This window comes from Sphaeramia orbicularis, chromosome 18, assembly GCF_902148855.1.
Source record: "Sphaeramia orbicularis chromosome 18, fSphaOr1.1, whole genome shotgun sequence".
NCBI lineage: Eukaryota > Metazoa > Chordata > Actinopteri > Kurtiformes > Apogonidae > Sphaeramia > Sphaeramia orbicularis.
The window spans coordinates 3,840,800-3,854,267 of NC_043974.1; the positions used below are offsets into that span (position 1 = coordinate 3,840,800).

The following is a 13,468-nucleotide window of genomic DNA, read 5'->3' on the forward strand; positions in this document are numbered from 1 at the left end:
CAACTTCTCATTTGTCCATGTGCATTATGGATCAGATCTACAAAGACACTAAACACTGAGGAACAGGTTGAAAATAGTTCAAATTGGGCTTAATTTTCTTTACACATTTCATGTTGTTCATATGTGTTCAGGTTATTCACATCTAATTGTTACAGGATAGTTTGTAAATGTAAATATTTTCATAATTTATTGTTATTTTTTGCACTAAAACAAAGAAAAATTTGAAGTTGTTAATTCAAGATTTTTTTGCTTAATTCAAGATTTTTTTGCTAAATTTGACTCTTTTTTTGCTTAATTAAAGATTTTTTTTTTTTTTGCGTAATTCAAGTTTTTTTCCTTAATTCAAGCTATTTTTTTCTTTGCTTAATTCAATTTAAGACTGTGAAATTTTGCAAATTCAACCCACAGGCCTAATTGGAACCTTCGGCGGGCCACATTTGGCCCTGGGCCACATGTTTGAGACCCCTGGCATAAACTTTGCAGACTTGGGACAGTTTGCTCCCAACACTTCCATACTTCTGTGGTGAAGGGTTTGGATTGCATAAGTGTTCAGTTGTTGGTTCTACTCTTATTTAAGGGAAGGATCGCAATGCTGCATCATCTCCGCCAGACACCAGAACCATGTTTGATGTTGTTTGGAGACTGTAATAGAGTGATGTATAAGCCCCGTTTGGCCCCGCTTGGCCCAGTTTGGCCCAGTTTGGCCCTGTAGTGGAAAAGTCGTCCACTGTGGCTCTTTGAGAGTTAGTTTCCGAGCTTAACACAGGGTTGTATGGAAAGTGTTGATCCACCAAAGGCTAATGTGCTGTGTGAAGATTGTTTTTCCGAATGAAAACCACAAGTTGGGCAGACACGCACACACTCACACACACACACACACACACACACACACAGAGGAGCAGTTTTGGTCAAGTGGGTCAGACAGTGAGCAAGTCACTCATTCTTTCTCTCAGTTGATGCTGTTTCACTTCTGTCTGTTGACTTAGTTTTATTACCCAGAAAACAGGAGGGAGTTCTGCCAACCCACACACACACACACACACACACACACACACACACACACACACACACACACACTAGTGTACATGAGCCTTGACGTCTGCCCAGCTCTGACCTCTGTGCCCAACCAGCCTTTGTGTCTCCACTGTCCTGTAACCAAAACAAAACTAAAGTTTGATTCCACGTTGGCTGAAGTGCCCTTGGGCCTCACTGTCCACTCATTACATCGGCCACACATACACATGTCCTTTTCCCTTAACAGTGTAGTTCTGCAGAGTTTTACATGTTTTTGCTGTTTTCTGTGTAAAAAATGTATTTGCAGAGTCTGATGTATATTTTTAACCAAAAAGAATTGTAATCAGTGAAGATACTGTCAATGAGACTCCAAACTGGTTACTGCCATCATCATGTTTTTCCTCACATTTCATTTTTTTTTCTCTCTGTCGTCTTCTCAAAGTTCATCCGTCAGCCACAGTGCAGAATCATAGCTGCTTCTGTTGAGTTTCATGTGGAGTTTTTGTGGCTTTTGTCTCCTTTTGTTCGCTTTAGGGGCCATTCTTCCTCTTCTTTTGAGAGAAAAATACTTCCAGATTTTTTTTGTCCTTGAATTTTTGTCATGCTTTTGTTCCATTTATGTGTCCTAACCAGTGGTCACTGGTCATTGCTAACACTTGCTGCTTTACATGGACCCTATTATTGCTGTAATATTTGACAAATCAGAATGAAATCCCCTTAAACATAAGGGACTAGTCAGAGGGCATATTCAGTCTGGTTCAGTGGGGACTCCAGTGTGTTGTTGGATCTCCTTTAACTTTGATTATTTATTCACTGTGGTGTTTCAATAAGCTTATGCAATCTTACAACATTTATTTCTATTGCTGAACCCCATATCAAACACTGCCCCCATCGGCTTGTACTGTAGGCCCTAGGCATGATGGGAAATCCCTTCATCCACCTCTGTTCTCACTCTAATGTATCCATCAGTCTGGAGCAGGTTCAGTCTGGACTCATCAGACCACATGACCTTTTTCCATTGAAACACAGTCTAATCTTTATGTTTCTATCAAACTGACAGATGTTAAACCCGTACAGATCTAGAGCTACTTTTGTGTCCGTTCCCAAATTAATTTTGTTCTATATTTAACCTATCTTAAAGGATTTGTCACCATTTATTATAATAGTATCCTCTGTATTTTGCATTTTTACAGTGAAAATCAGATATCTTCCCATGAAGATGAAGGCATAAAAATCCAGTGGTACTTTTGTGGCAGTTCCACACTGCAAATTATTTGGTTCATACCAAGATCAACCCCCCCCCCCCCCAAAAAAAAAAAACAACAACTTAGATTTAGAAGTGTTAGATAATTTATCTTTTTTTAAGAGTTAATTTCTTATTTTAAGTGTTCATCCATCTGTAGACATGCTTATTTCTACATTTAACAATCTGAATTCAAGAAATCTTGTTTTGAGTACCTTTTTTATTTTTTATTGTTATTTTGTTTTCAGACACCCCTTTTTTGCATTGCAAATTAATTTTCTCACCATTTAACTTTTCTTAAGTCATTTATCGCCATTTATTATAATAACATCCTCTGTATTTTACGTTTTTTCAGTGAAAATCAGATATTTTCCCATATTTAATTCACTGACCATGTAGATGTTCGTTAAAGTTCAAATCAAAGTTGATTGTCATGATATCTGAAACAGACAAAACTGAAGAAAAAGGGACTTCATTCATTCATTCATTCATTCATTCATTCATTCATCTTCTAAACCTGCTTTATCCTCACTAGGGTCACGGGGGGTCCGATCCCAGCTACCTGTGGGTGAAGGGGGGGTTCACTTTGGATGAGTCACCAGTTCATCTCAGGCTGAACATATAGAGATGAACAAACAATCACTGTAACATTAACACCTATGGGCAATTTGGATTAACTGACTAACCTATCAGTGCATGTCTGTGGATGGTGGGAGGAGTCAGAGTACCTGGAGAGAACCCACGCAAACACGGGGAGAACATGCAAACTCCTGGTTGGAATCGAAGCCAGAACCTTCTTGCTGTGAAGCGACAGTGCTAACCACTGCACCACCGTATTGCGAACAAGTGACTTTTTCAGTAAAATCTACCATTAACTGAACATAAACCCACTGTGTCCATCCACTGTCATTGATCCAACTCCATGGGTTTGACTGGTGAATCAATGTTGGAGAGATGGAGAGAAGGTAACTACAGAGCTACTGAACGTCCAAATATGGTCATATATGATGACCATGAAAAGATGATCAACAGGTATTAAACAGTTTAGACTGGACTGGTCCGGCCCACTTCAGGTCATATTGGGAGGATGTGACCCCTGAACTAATCTGAGTTTGACAGCCCTTCAGTTGGAGTCTCATCAGGAGGATTTTAACTGACTTACCTCTAATTGCAAATATTGATTCTTTAGTGATGAGTAAACAGTGAATGGCATTTTTTAATCCAACGGAAGCTGACGTTGGAAACCCAAAAAAGTCTGGTTCTTTTTGACTCTGTCTACCTGGTGGTCAGGGGTCATCATCAGGGGATTTCTTGTTTTGGTCAAAGGCACTTCAGCAGGGCGGCCCCTTAACTACTGAGGGCTTGAACCTTTTAAAAGTGACTTTGCTGACTTTGTGGATCTGGCTGAGAGTGACGAGCATTCAGGTGAGCGTGCACATATGCTTTTGTGTATGTTTGTGTGTGTGGGACCCCCACAGAAAGCCCCTCTTTGTGCTGTGTCGGAGGCAGCCTTCCTAATCAAGGGTCATTACATGAGGTTAGTGCAGGGGTCTCCAGGGAGCGGAGAGGGGATCAGAGCCCAGATTAGACCCAGCCGACCCTTCGCCGTCCCTGGGCACTGTGGCAACGAAACCTGACCCCGCCTTCTTCCTCTGCCCCCCCCCCCAGTGGCGGAGGATGTAGACAGCGAAAACCAGTGCAGGATTTACAGGAAAACACACACACACCGAACAGAGCTGCCGATTCTATCCCTTTGTGTATGTGTGTTTATCAGTGTCAAATGTGTGTGTGTTGGAGGAAGGTATGTGCCCTTGGGTTACAAATATAAGAGGAAGGTGGGGGTGGGGTGGGGGGGCTGATTACCTGAAATGGTCCTGGCACAGCACAGGAAGGAATACAGCGAGACAGAGCAGATAATGGGCCCAGTGGTGTCCAGGCTTTTCTGTGTACAGACAGAGTGACGGAGGCGTGGACGGCCCGTTGTCATGCCTCCACAGAGCCAGGGGGTGCTGATCACACCGGCGCTTTTCACCAGTACTCCCTCTTTTTATGTCTGACCTTTACCTTTTATGCAGAGCACGAATGTTTGCCTTTCTCCACTGTAAAAAGTGTGTGCTTTGACAATGAGGATACAAACCAACCCACAAGCCAAACTCGTGGGTTACGAAGGTTTAGAAGCATCTAGAAACTATGTGAAAGAGCATTTAAGTGAAGATATCCTAGATCAGGGGTGTCAAACATGCGTCCCGGGGGCCAAATGTGTCCCGCCAAAGGTTCCAGTCCGGCTCATGGGATGAATTTACAAAGTGCAAAAATTCCACAGTCCAGGCTGTGGAACTCATTTTAGTTCAGGTTCCACATACAGACCAATCTGATCTACAGTCAAATAATAACAGCAGAAGAACCGACAAAAAAGAATGACTGCACATTTTCTTCTTGATTTGATGTGAAATAAATATTATGCTATGCCTATAAATAATGACAACTTCAAATCTTTGTCTTTGTTTTAGTCCAAAAAATAGCATTAAATTATGAAAATATTTACATTTACAAACTATCCTGTAACAATAAAATGTGAATAACCTGAACAAATATGAACAACCTGAAATGTCTGAAGAAAATTAAGCACAATTTGAACTCTTTTCTTCCTGTTCCTCAGTGTTTAGTGTCTTTGTAGATCTGATCCAGAATGCACATGGAGAAATGATAAGTTGAGGAAGAATATTGTTAAAATTGCACTAAATTTTCTTATTTTTTTAATTTCAATTTCAGTTTTTTAAGGTTATTCCCTTTTTTTTTTTTTTTTTTTGATAGTTTATAAAAGTAAGTATTTTCGTCATTTATTTTGGTTTTGTTGCACTACAACAAAGACAAAAATTTGGAGTTGTCATTATTTATAGGTTATTCTGTTATTTTACTGGTCCGGCCCACTGGAGATCAAATGTGGAATCTGAACTAAAATGAGTTTGAGACCCTTGGTCTAGATCAGTGGTTCTTAACCTGGGTTCGATCGAACCCTAGGGGTTCGGTGAGTCAGTCTCAGGGGTTCGGCGGAGGTCAGGACACACACTCAACTCATTAGTCGGGTGTGTGTGTCGGGCTAGGTCCGTGTATGTAAACAAATGGCTTAGGAGACTCTTTCTCTGATTGACATCCAATATACGCAGTGTATTGTTGTTGCTTATAGCACTACAACACAAAGGAACAGACTTTGCTGTGAAAATGACATGAGAGTAGCACTTGCCAAGGTGAAGCCACGCATTTCTGAACTGGTCTCTCAAAGGCAACAGCAGAAGTCACACTGATTTGCAGTAAATATTCATTATTAATGTAGCCTGATGGAAATTAGGTGATGGGTGTGTGTTAAAATGTTAAAAATGATAAATAGCATAAATACAATAAGTTCATTATTGGAACACATAAGGTTAAAAATTAAAACCATTTCAGTGTGGTAGTATTAAAAAAGGTCATGTCTTTGTGAAAAGGTATGGAATTTGTTGTGAGTTCATGCACTGTATTGGTTTTGTTCTTTGAACACAGTGATGTTAATGCAGGGTTCATTTTGTGCACCAGTAAAACATATGCCTGTGTCTTGAATTTGAAAAAAATCATATTGTATTTTTTAATAAAGAAGGGTTCGGTGAATGCGCATATGAAACTGGTGGGGTTCAGTACCTCCAACAAGGTTAAGAACCACTGGTCTAGATGGTGGTGCAGTGGTAAGTGCTGTTCAGTTGAATTATAGTAAGAAAGTCCCTGGTTTGAGTCCAGCATCAACTAAACTGGTATAGTCTACAAATATAAGTTTTTAATTCAGCCGAATTAAATATTTTAATTCAAACAACTACCCCAAGAGTTGAACTACTGAACAAATCTTCATTGAGACAACATGATGTATGTTAGAACGACCTGTGTTGGTTCATTAGATGTACAACTTGAAGGCAGCCCTTTCACTTGTATTTTTAAGTTGAAACAACACATTCTATTTCACAGTGTGTGTGCAGGTGCATGTAAAGGACTCACGTGTCCATTTTGTAAAGGACTTGTCTGTCCATTTTGTAAAGGACTCATGTCCATTTTGTAAAGGACTCGTCTGTCCATTTTGTAAAGGACTTGTCTGTCCATTTTGTAAAGGACTCATGTCCATTTTGTAAAGGACTCACGTGTCCATTTTGTAAAGGACTCGTGTCCATTTTGTAAAGGACTCGTCTGTCCATTTTGTAAAGGACTCGTGTCCATTTTGTAAAGGACTCGTCTGTCCATTTTGTAAAGGACTCGTCTGTCCATTTTGTAAAGGACTCGTGTCCATTTTGTAAAGGACTCGTCTGTCCATTTTGTAAAGGACTCACGTGTCCATTTTGTAAAGGACTCACGTGTCCATTTTGTAAAGGACTCGTCTGTCCATTTTGTAAAGGACTTGTCTGTCCATTTTGTAAAGGACTCGTCTCCATTTTGTAAAGGACTCGTCTGTCCATTTTGTAAAGGACTCGTCTGTCCATTTTGTAAAGGACTCATGTTCATTTTGTAAAGGACTCGTCTGTCCATTTTGTAAAGGACTCATGTTCATTTTGTAAAGGACTCGTGTCCATTTTGTAAAGGACTCATGTTCATTTTGTAAAGGACTCGTGTCCATTTTGTAAAGGACTCGTCTGTCCATTTTGTAAAGGACTCGTCTGTCCATTTTGTAAAGGACTCGTCTGTCCATTTTGTAAAGGACTCGTCTGTCCATTTTGTGGACACAGTGCTTTCTGTGTGTGCTTCTGTGCGTCTGCTGACCTTCCTCCTCTTGCGGTGGATGTCTCCGATGCTGTTGGCTAATGAGTTGGGTCCCAGCAGCGTGGAGGTGCTCTGAGGCCAGTCCACCGTCACCAGCGTATGCTCGCCCATCAGAACCTTACGAATGTTTTCGGCCCCCGTCACCCGGATCAGAGGGCGACCCAGCAGGTGGGTCTTGAACACATTACCGTACTTCTGTCTCCGTGACGCGTGGAAGCCCGAACCCTGGAGAGAAAAGACAAAAACACAGATATTTATGTCATTGCACAAGAGAAACACAAGCAGTGATGGACATTTGTACAAGACAAACGTCATAGAACACAAAGATGTACAGGAATCTGGAAGAGCACTGCAAAAAAGGCCTTTACAAAACAGATCATTATTGAGTTTAAATGTCTTATTTCAAGTAAAATTATCTGCCAGTGCAGTAAGAAAATGGCTAGGGGTGTTAGAAAGTATTGGTTCTGCAATATATTGCAATATTTCATTTCACAATACTGTATCGATATTAAAAAGTACTGTATCAATATTTTTTAGGTATTTATTCAAATGCAGATACTGCAGAGGTTAATTTTGTTTTTCTTTTTTGTTTATATTTGATGTTGTGACATTAGTTATGAACTAACAGAATATGAACATTTAAACAGGATCTTATTTATTTATTTGTGTATTTAGCAGGGAGAGTACACATTAATGAACATTTCTGTAAATGTGCCAGTATTAGCAAAAAAGCTATTTTTCAACTGATGTCCCTGGGTAAGATGTAAAATACCAGCGTTCATAAAATTAGAAACATTTTAAAAATTATGGCTACACACACACATTACATAGCATTAGTTCACACTTAAACTGTAATGTCTGTGAAACAGAATTTCAGTTTGAACACAGGAACATTTTGTGATATAACATTAGATCCTGTTGTGATCAAATAAGAAAGTGTTTAGTATTTGTGCAGATTTCTGGTGTAATTCAATTCTTCCAGGAAATAATCTTTTAAAAAAAGAAGCAAAACCAAGAAAAATGTGCCTTTTTAACAGTATCATGAAATATCGTGATATATCATATTGTGATCCTAGTACTGTGATTTGTATCGTATCACCAGAGTCTTGCCAATACACACCTCTAAAAATGGCACTTATCAAGTTTTATTAAAATAAGAAAATATTATTTAAGGATTATAGAATGATAAAATTCTTGTTTTAAGCAGAATATCTTTGTTTCAAATCTACATAGTAAATTTTTTAAAATCTATAATATGGTAATATCTCAGTGGGGTAGATCAAGAGGAAAATTCTTGGAACAATTCAAATAATCTGAACAAGATAAAGTCTCTGTAAGTAAATAAACTTTTTTAAAAAAAGGTCTTTCAATATAAATACTCCAAATTCAGGTCAGTTTATCAGAGTCAGATATTCCTTTTTGCAGTGTGTAAGAAGACATTCAAGAGAAAGTGTGAACATTAAAAAAAAATGGAAAGAGTCCATCATGTATCAGGCTTTCCCAAGAAAACTTTCTGACATTCATTCATTCAATGAAGATCCCCTCATCTCCACACTTTTGCGTCTTCCTTGCCTTTGTTTATCTGTCCTCACATGATTGTCTTTTAGGAATATCATCAGTTTGAGCATGAGAAACCTTTTTTTTTTGTCTTTTAAAAATGATTTGCACCATTTTCTTACAATACACTGTGATTGGTGTTATTGCTTTTTAATCTTTCCCCTTCTTTCTAATCAATCATCATAAAGAAAACATCTTTACTGTCATTCTTGTTGCTGTTTAATTCAAACATTTCAGATGTTTTATTGCAAAATGTTTCCACAAAATATAAAACTAAATCATATTCTGCTGAGTATTGGAGGACCCAAACCTTTTAGGCTCCCAGCCAGATAGTCTCGAGTCTGCAGCCTTTCTTACGACTGATTTTTATGTTTGCTATTATTGTTAAAAAGCCTTTAGGATCTGACCCTCTCTCCAGCTTTGATCTTCACCTCTAAAAGCTCTGACTAAGTATTTTTTCTGTCTGTGGTTTGGAGGCCAAACAGTCCATTTCTGCATGGGAGCGCCCACATGTTAAAGGCATCAGCTCAGAGTCTCAGAGAAAAGTAAACTGCAGATGTTTGAGAATCATGTATACACCAGGTTAATTGAATGAAAACTGATTTAGGATGCCTTTAGGATGTGAACAGAGCTCAGCTTTGAACAGTCGAGGTTAAAGGTTCTCCAAACATTTTCAGCTCCGGTACAGTAAACGAAATGTCTCATCACAGGGGACCCAAATAATGTTATAGAACCTGTTCAAAGTGCCCATAAAAGCAGCATTTCAGTGTGCACAACTGTTTGAACCCCTTCTATAACACCTCCAAGACCAGGCTGAACCATCATTACTTCAATGATGAATATCTGTGATTAGGGATGGGAATTGATAAGAATTTAATTATTCTGATTCCATTACCGATTTTGCTTATCGATCTGATTTCTTATCGATTCTCTTATCGATTCTCATTGGGTGAGGGAATAAAAGAGTACAAATGGGTGTGTTTGCATTAACTATCTTTTATATTTCCATCTGCACAGAAAATAACATATATAGTATGTACAAATAATAATAACAGATGACGCCGGGCCCGGTTCGGGGGGTGGGGTGGGGTGTAGGTACAGTCAAAGTGAAACTTAAGACGTTTTACTAATTCCTCTATTGCTGCATTTCTACTACATGGAACCGGTTCGACTCTGCTCAAATAGTCTCCCATTGTTGTGCACCTCATTTCCTTTCCCCTACCTTCAGAAACTTGTATTTGAGGGGGTACGACGTTTGTGCCCGCACCAGAACTGGAACTGGGCCTGGCGTTCACTCTGCTGCTACATTCACAAGTGTCTCTACGTAGCAAATCAAATATGTGACATTCCTGTAAATGAATCACATGCTGTGGACAAATGTTTGAACAGACTGGAGGGATTCCACCTTTAGAAGAAATGGAAGCTTTGACAGTGTTCCAGTGGACCTGGTGTCTGTTTAGACCTGGTGTGGCCTGTTTGGACCTGGTGTGGTCTGTTTAGACCTGGTGTGGTCTGTTTAGACCTGGTGTGGTCTGTTTAGACCTGGTGTTGTCTGTTTGGACCTGGTGTGGTCTGTTTGGACCTGGTGTGGTCTGTTTAGACCTAGTGTGGTCTGTTTAGACCTGGTGTGGTCTGTTTGGACCTGGTGTGGTCTGTTTAGACCTAGTGTGGTCTGTTTGGACCTGGTGTGGTCTGTTTGGACCTGGTGTGGTCTGTTTGGACCTGGTGTTGTCTGTTTGGACCTGGTGTGGTCTGTTTGGACCTGGTGTGGTCTGTTTGGACCTGGTGTGGTCTGTTTAGACCTAGTGTGGTCTGTTTAGACCTGGTGTGGTCTGTTTGGACCTGGTGTGGTCTGTTTAGACCTAGTGTGGTCTGTTTGGACCTGGTGTGGTCTGTTTGGACCTGGTGTGGTCTGTTTGGACCTGGTGTGGTCTGTTTAGACCTGGTGTGGTCTGTTTGGACCTGGTGTGGTCTTTTTAGACCATTTCTGCCTCAACACCATGTTGGCTACGTTCTGACCAAAACAATGCAGCGTATGCGTGACGTCATCGCGCATGCGCAGCAAAGGTGGAATCTATAAGCAGAATCGTTAAGCAGGCAGGCAAACGATTCCAAGGAATCGAGCTACTGGGATTCGGTTCTCAAAAAGAACCGGTTCTCGATTCCCATCCCTATCTGTGATGCTCAGATGAATACATGTTTGTTCATCTGTGGCCCTGTATCCACTTCACTTCTGTTACAGGAAGATTTCACCTTTATTCCAGAACGACGTCTGTGTGAATGAAATGGTGGATCGTTTGGTCCCACCTCTGTAACTTCTCTGGTGGTAGTAACAGTACCCTGATAAAAGCGGAAATAGGATTCAGGAACGCAAATTTATTCTTTTTTTAAATTTATTTAGTTTGTACTGAATCCACAGATAATGATATTTGTATAGACACTAGACACCAAAAAATAGAAATATTAAAGTAATCATATTAGTGCTACTTTTGTGGCACTTCCAAAATGTTTTTTTCTCTATATTTGACTTTTCTTAAGTGATTTATCACCAGTTATTATAATATTATCCTCTGTGATTTGTGTTTTTTCAGTGTAAATTATGTATTTTCTTATATTTAATTCACTGATTATGTAGATCTTCATTAAAGCTCAGGTTAAAGTTGATGGTTCTTCTATCAGAAACAGATCAAACTGAATAAACTGTCTTTTTCAGTCCAATCTGTCTTTAACTGAACATAAACCCAGTGTGTCCATCCACAGTCATTGATCCAACTCCATGGGTTTTACTGGGAATCAATGTTGGAGAAGATGATGGTGTTTCCACGGTAACTACGGAGCCTCTGAACATCTAAATATGGTCATCTGATGACCATGAAAAGATGAAGAACTGTATTTTACACCAATTACTGACATGTATTGATAGGATTAGTGGATCAACAGGTATTAAACAGTTTAGATCAGTAGATGGTTTAGGTTAAAGGTGGATGTTTGGGTCTGTAAGGGTTAAAGGTGGACGCTTGGGTCTGTAAGGGTTAAAACAGTTTGACTGATAATAGATCAATCAAAGGTAGATGCAGAAAGACCAAAAACACCTACATTTTATCAATACCAAAGTTTAAAAAAAAACATTTCCAGTTGAGTCCCTCCAGAGGAACCCATATGGCCCCTTTGAGGCCCCTGAACCATAGTTTGGGCAGCGTCAGCATCAGTGAAGCCCCAGAGGATAAGAGCTGGAGTCAGTTAGTCAGCTGACCTGGGTTCAGCTTTGACGCTGACCTTTAAACGGTCCGGGTCACGGCAGAGCGAGAGGGAGCCGACCCCAGAACTGTAAATGGGCTGTTTGAGTGAAAAGAATATATATGAGCCTGAGGGCGGAGCACACACACACACACACACAAACGCATCATTCACATGCCAGAGCACACATACAGTAAAAACACACTCCTTCAGGACATGCATGTACACCTAAACACACACACACACACACACACTCCAAATTCACAAAGTTCACAAAAAACGTCTAAAGCAAACAAACACGAGGAGGCCTAACTGCAAAATGCCGTGACAACACTAACTGGTTTGACCCCAGTTTACTCCTGGGGAACGAAATGACTGTGAGACTAACACACACAAACACACACACACACACACACACACACATATGCAGGTAAAACACATGTATGTAAGATGCAGTAGCATGAGGATGTGTGTGTTTGCAAAAGCATGGCTTCATCTTTTGCAGTGTTTTTAGGCTAAGCATGTACACTGCAAAAAATCTAAATCTGACCATGTGTATTTGTCTCATTTCTCGTCCAAATATCTCATCACACTTAAAATCAGACAGAATCACCTAAAGAGGAACTGTTCAGTGAGATATACAAGAACTGATTTCTAGACAATAGATCTGGAAAATCTGATTTCAACAAATCTGAACAAGGTAATTTTCACTTGTTCCATTGGCAGATTTTTTTTGCTTAAATTAAGCAAAAAAAAATCTGCCAATGTAACAAGTGTAAATGATCTTGGTGACAGTAAGTGTTCCAGGTAGGACGGTGAGTCTCCAATCTGAGGTTCAGTGTGGTCTCCAGGGTCTGTCAGGTCCAATGTGGTCTCCAGGGTCTGTCAGATCCAATGTGGTCTCCAGGGTCTGTCAGGTCCAATGTGGTCTCCAGGGTCTGTCAGGTCCAATGTGGTCTCCAGGGTCTGTCATGTCCAATGTGGTCTCCAGGGTCTGTCAGGTCCAATGTGGTCTCCAGGGTCTATCAGATCCAATGTGGTCTCCAGGGTCTGTCAGGTCCAATGTGGTCTCCAGGGTCTGTCAGGTCCAATGTGGTCTCCAGGGTCTGTCAGATCCAATGTGGTCTCCAGGGTCTGTCAGGTCCAATGTGGTCTCCAGGGTCTGTCAGGTCCAATGTGGTCTCCAGGGTCTGTCAGGTCCACCTGTGCTTCGTTTGGTTCCATGAAGTAATGGAACTAATTTAAGGAATGATGTTCAAAGGGGTCATGTGGATGTGGACAGGGGTCTGGACTAGCACGCATTGGGGTCTAAGGGGACCAAAGGAAGGTTCTAATGGGATCAAATACAGGTTCTTCTCATCCTTACGTGATTTTTTTGTATATTTTTTTAAAGTATATTTACTTATTGGATTTTTTTTTTTTCACTTAAGGTAAGGAATCAAATATGGCAACTTCATTGACCTTGAATTTTCTACATAACAATGAACATTTTGGAAACATTTCCCAACAGTAGTAAAGTCTTGTTCTTGTTCTTGTTCTCCAATAACACACTCAGTCGTTCTATGAGTGAACTCTAAAGGGTTAAATCCATGTCTGTATATAAAATCAGACACTCTGCACCTATTTCTCCTTTATTTTACT

General features: G+C 40.1%; 1 protein-coding gene across 1 annotated transcript in view; it reads right to left on the reverse strand.

Moving 5' to 3' along the window:
- The window catches only part of cyp26b1 (cytochrome P450, family 26, subfamily b, polypeptide 1), a 55,060-nt gene that overhangs the window by 17,945 nt on the left and 23,647 nt on the right, over positions 1-13,468 (reverse strand). The window contains exon 2 of the mRNA XM_030162165.1: positions 7,034-7,258. Coding sequence (XP_030018025.1) covers positions 7,034-7,258 — 225 coding nt within the window. The remainder of the gene's footprint in view (positions 1-7,033; positions 7,259-13,468) is intronic.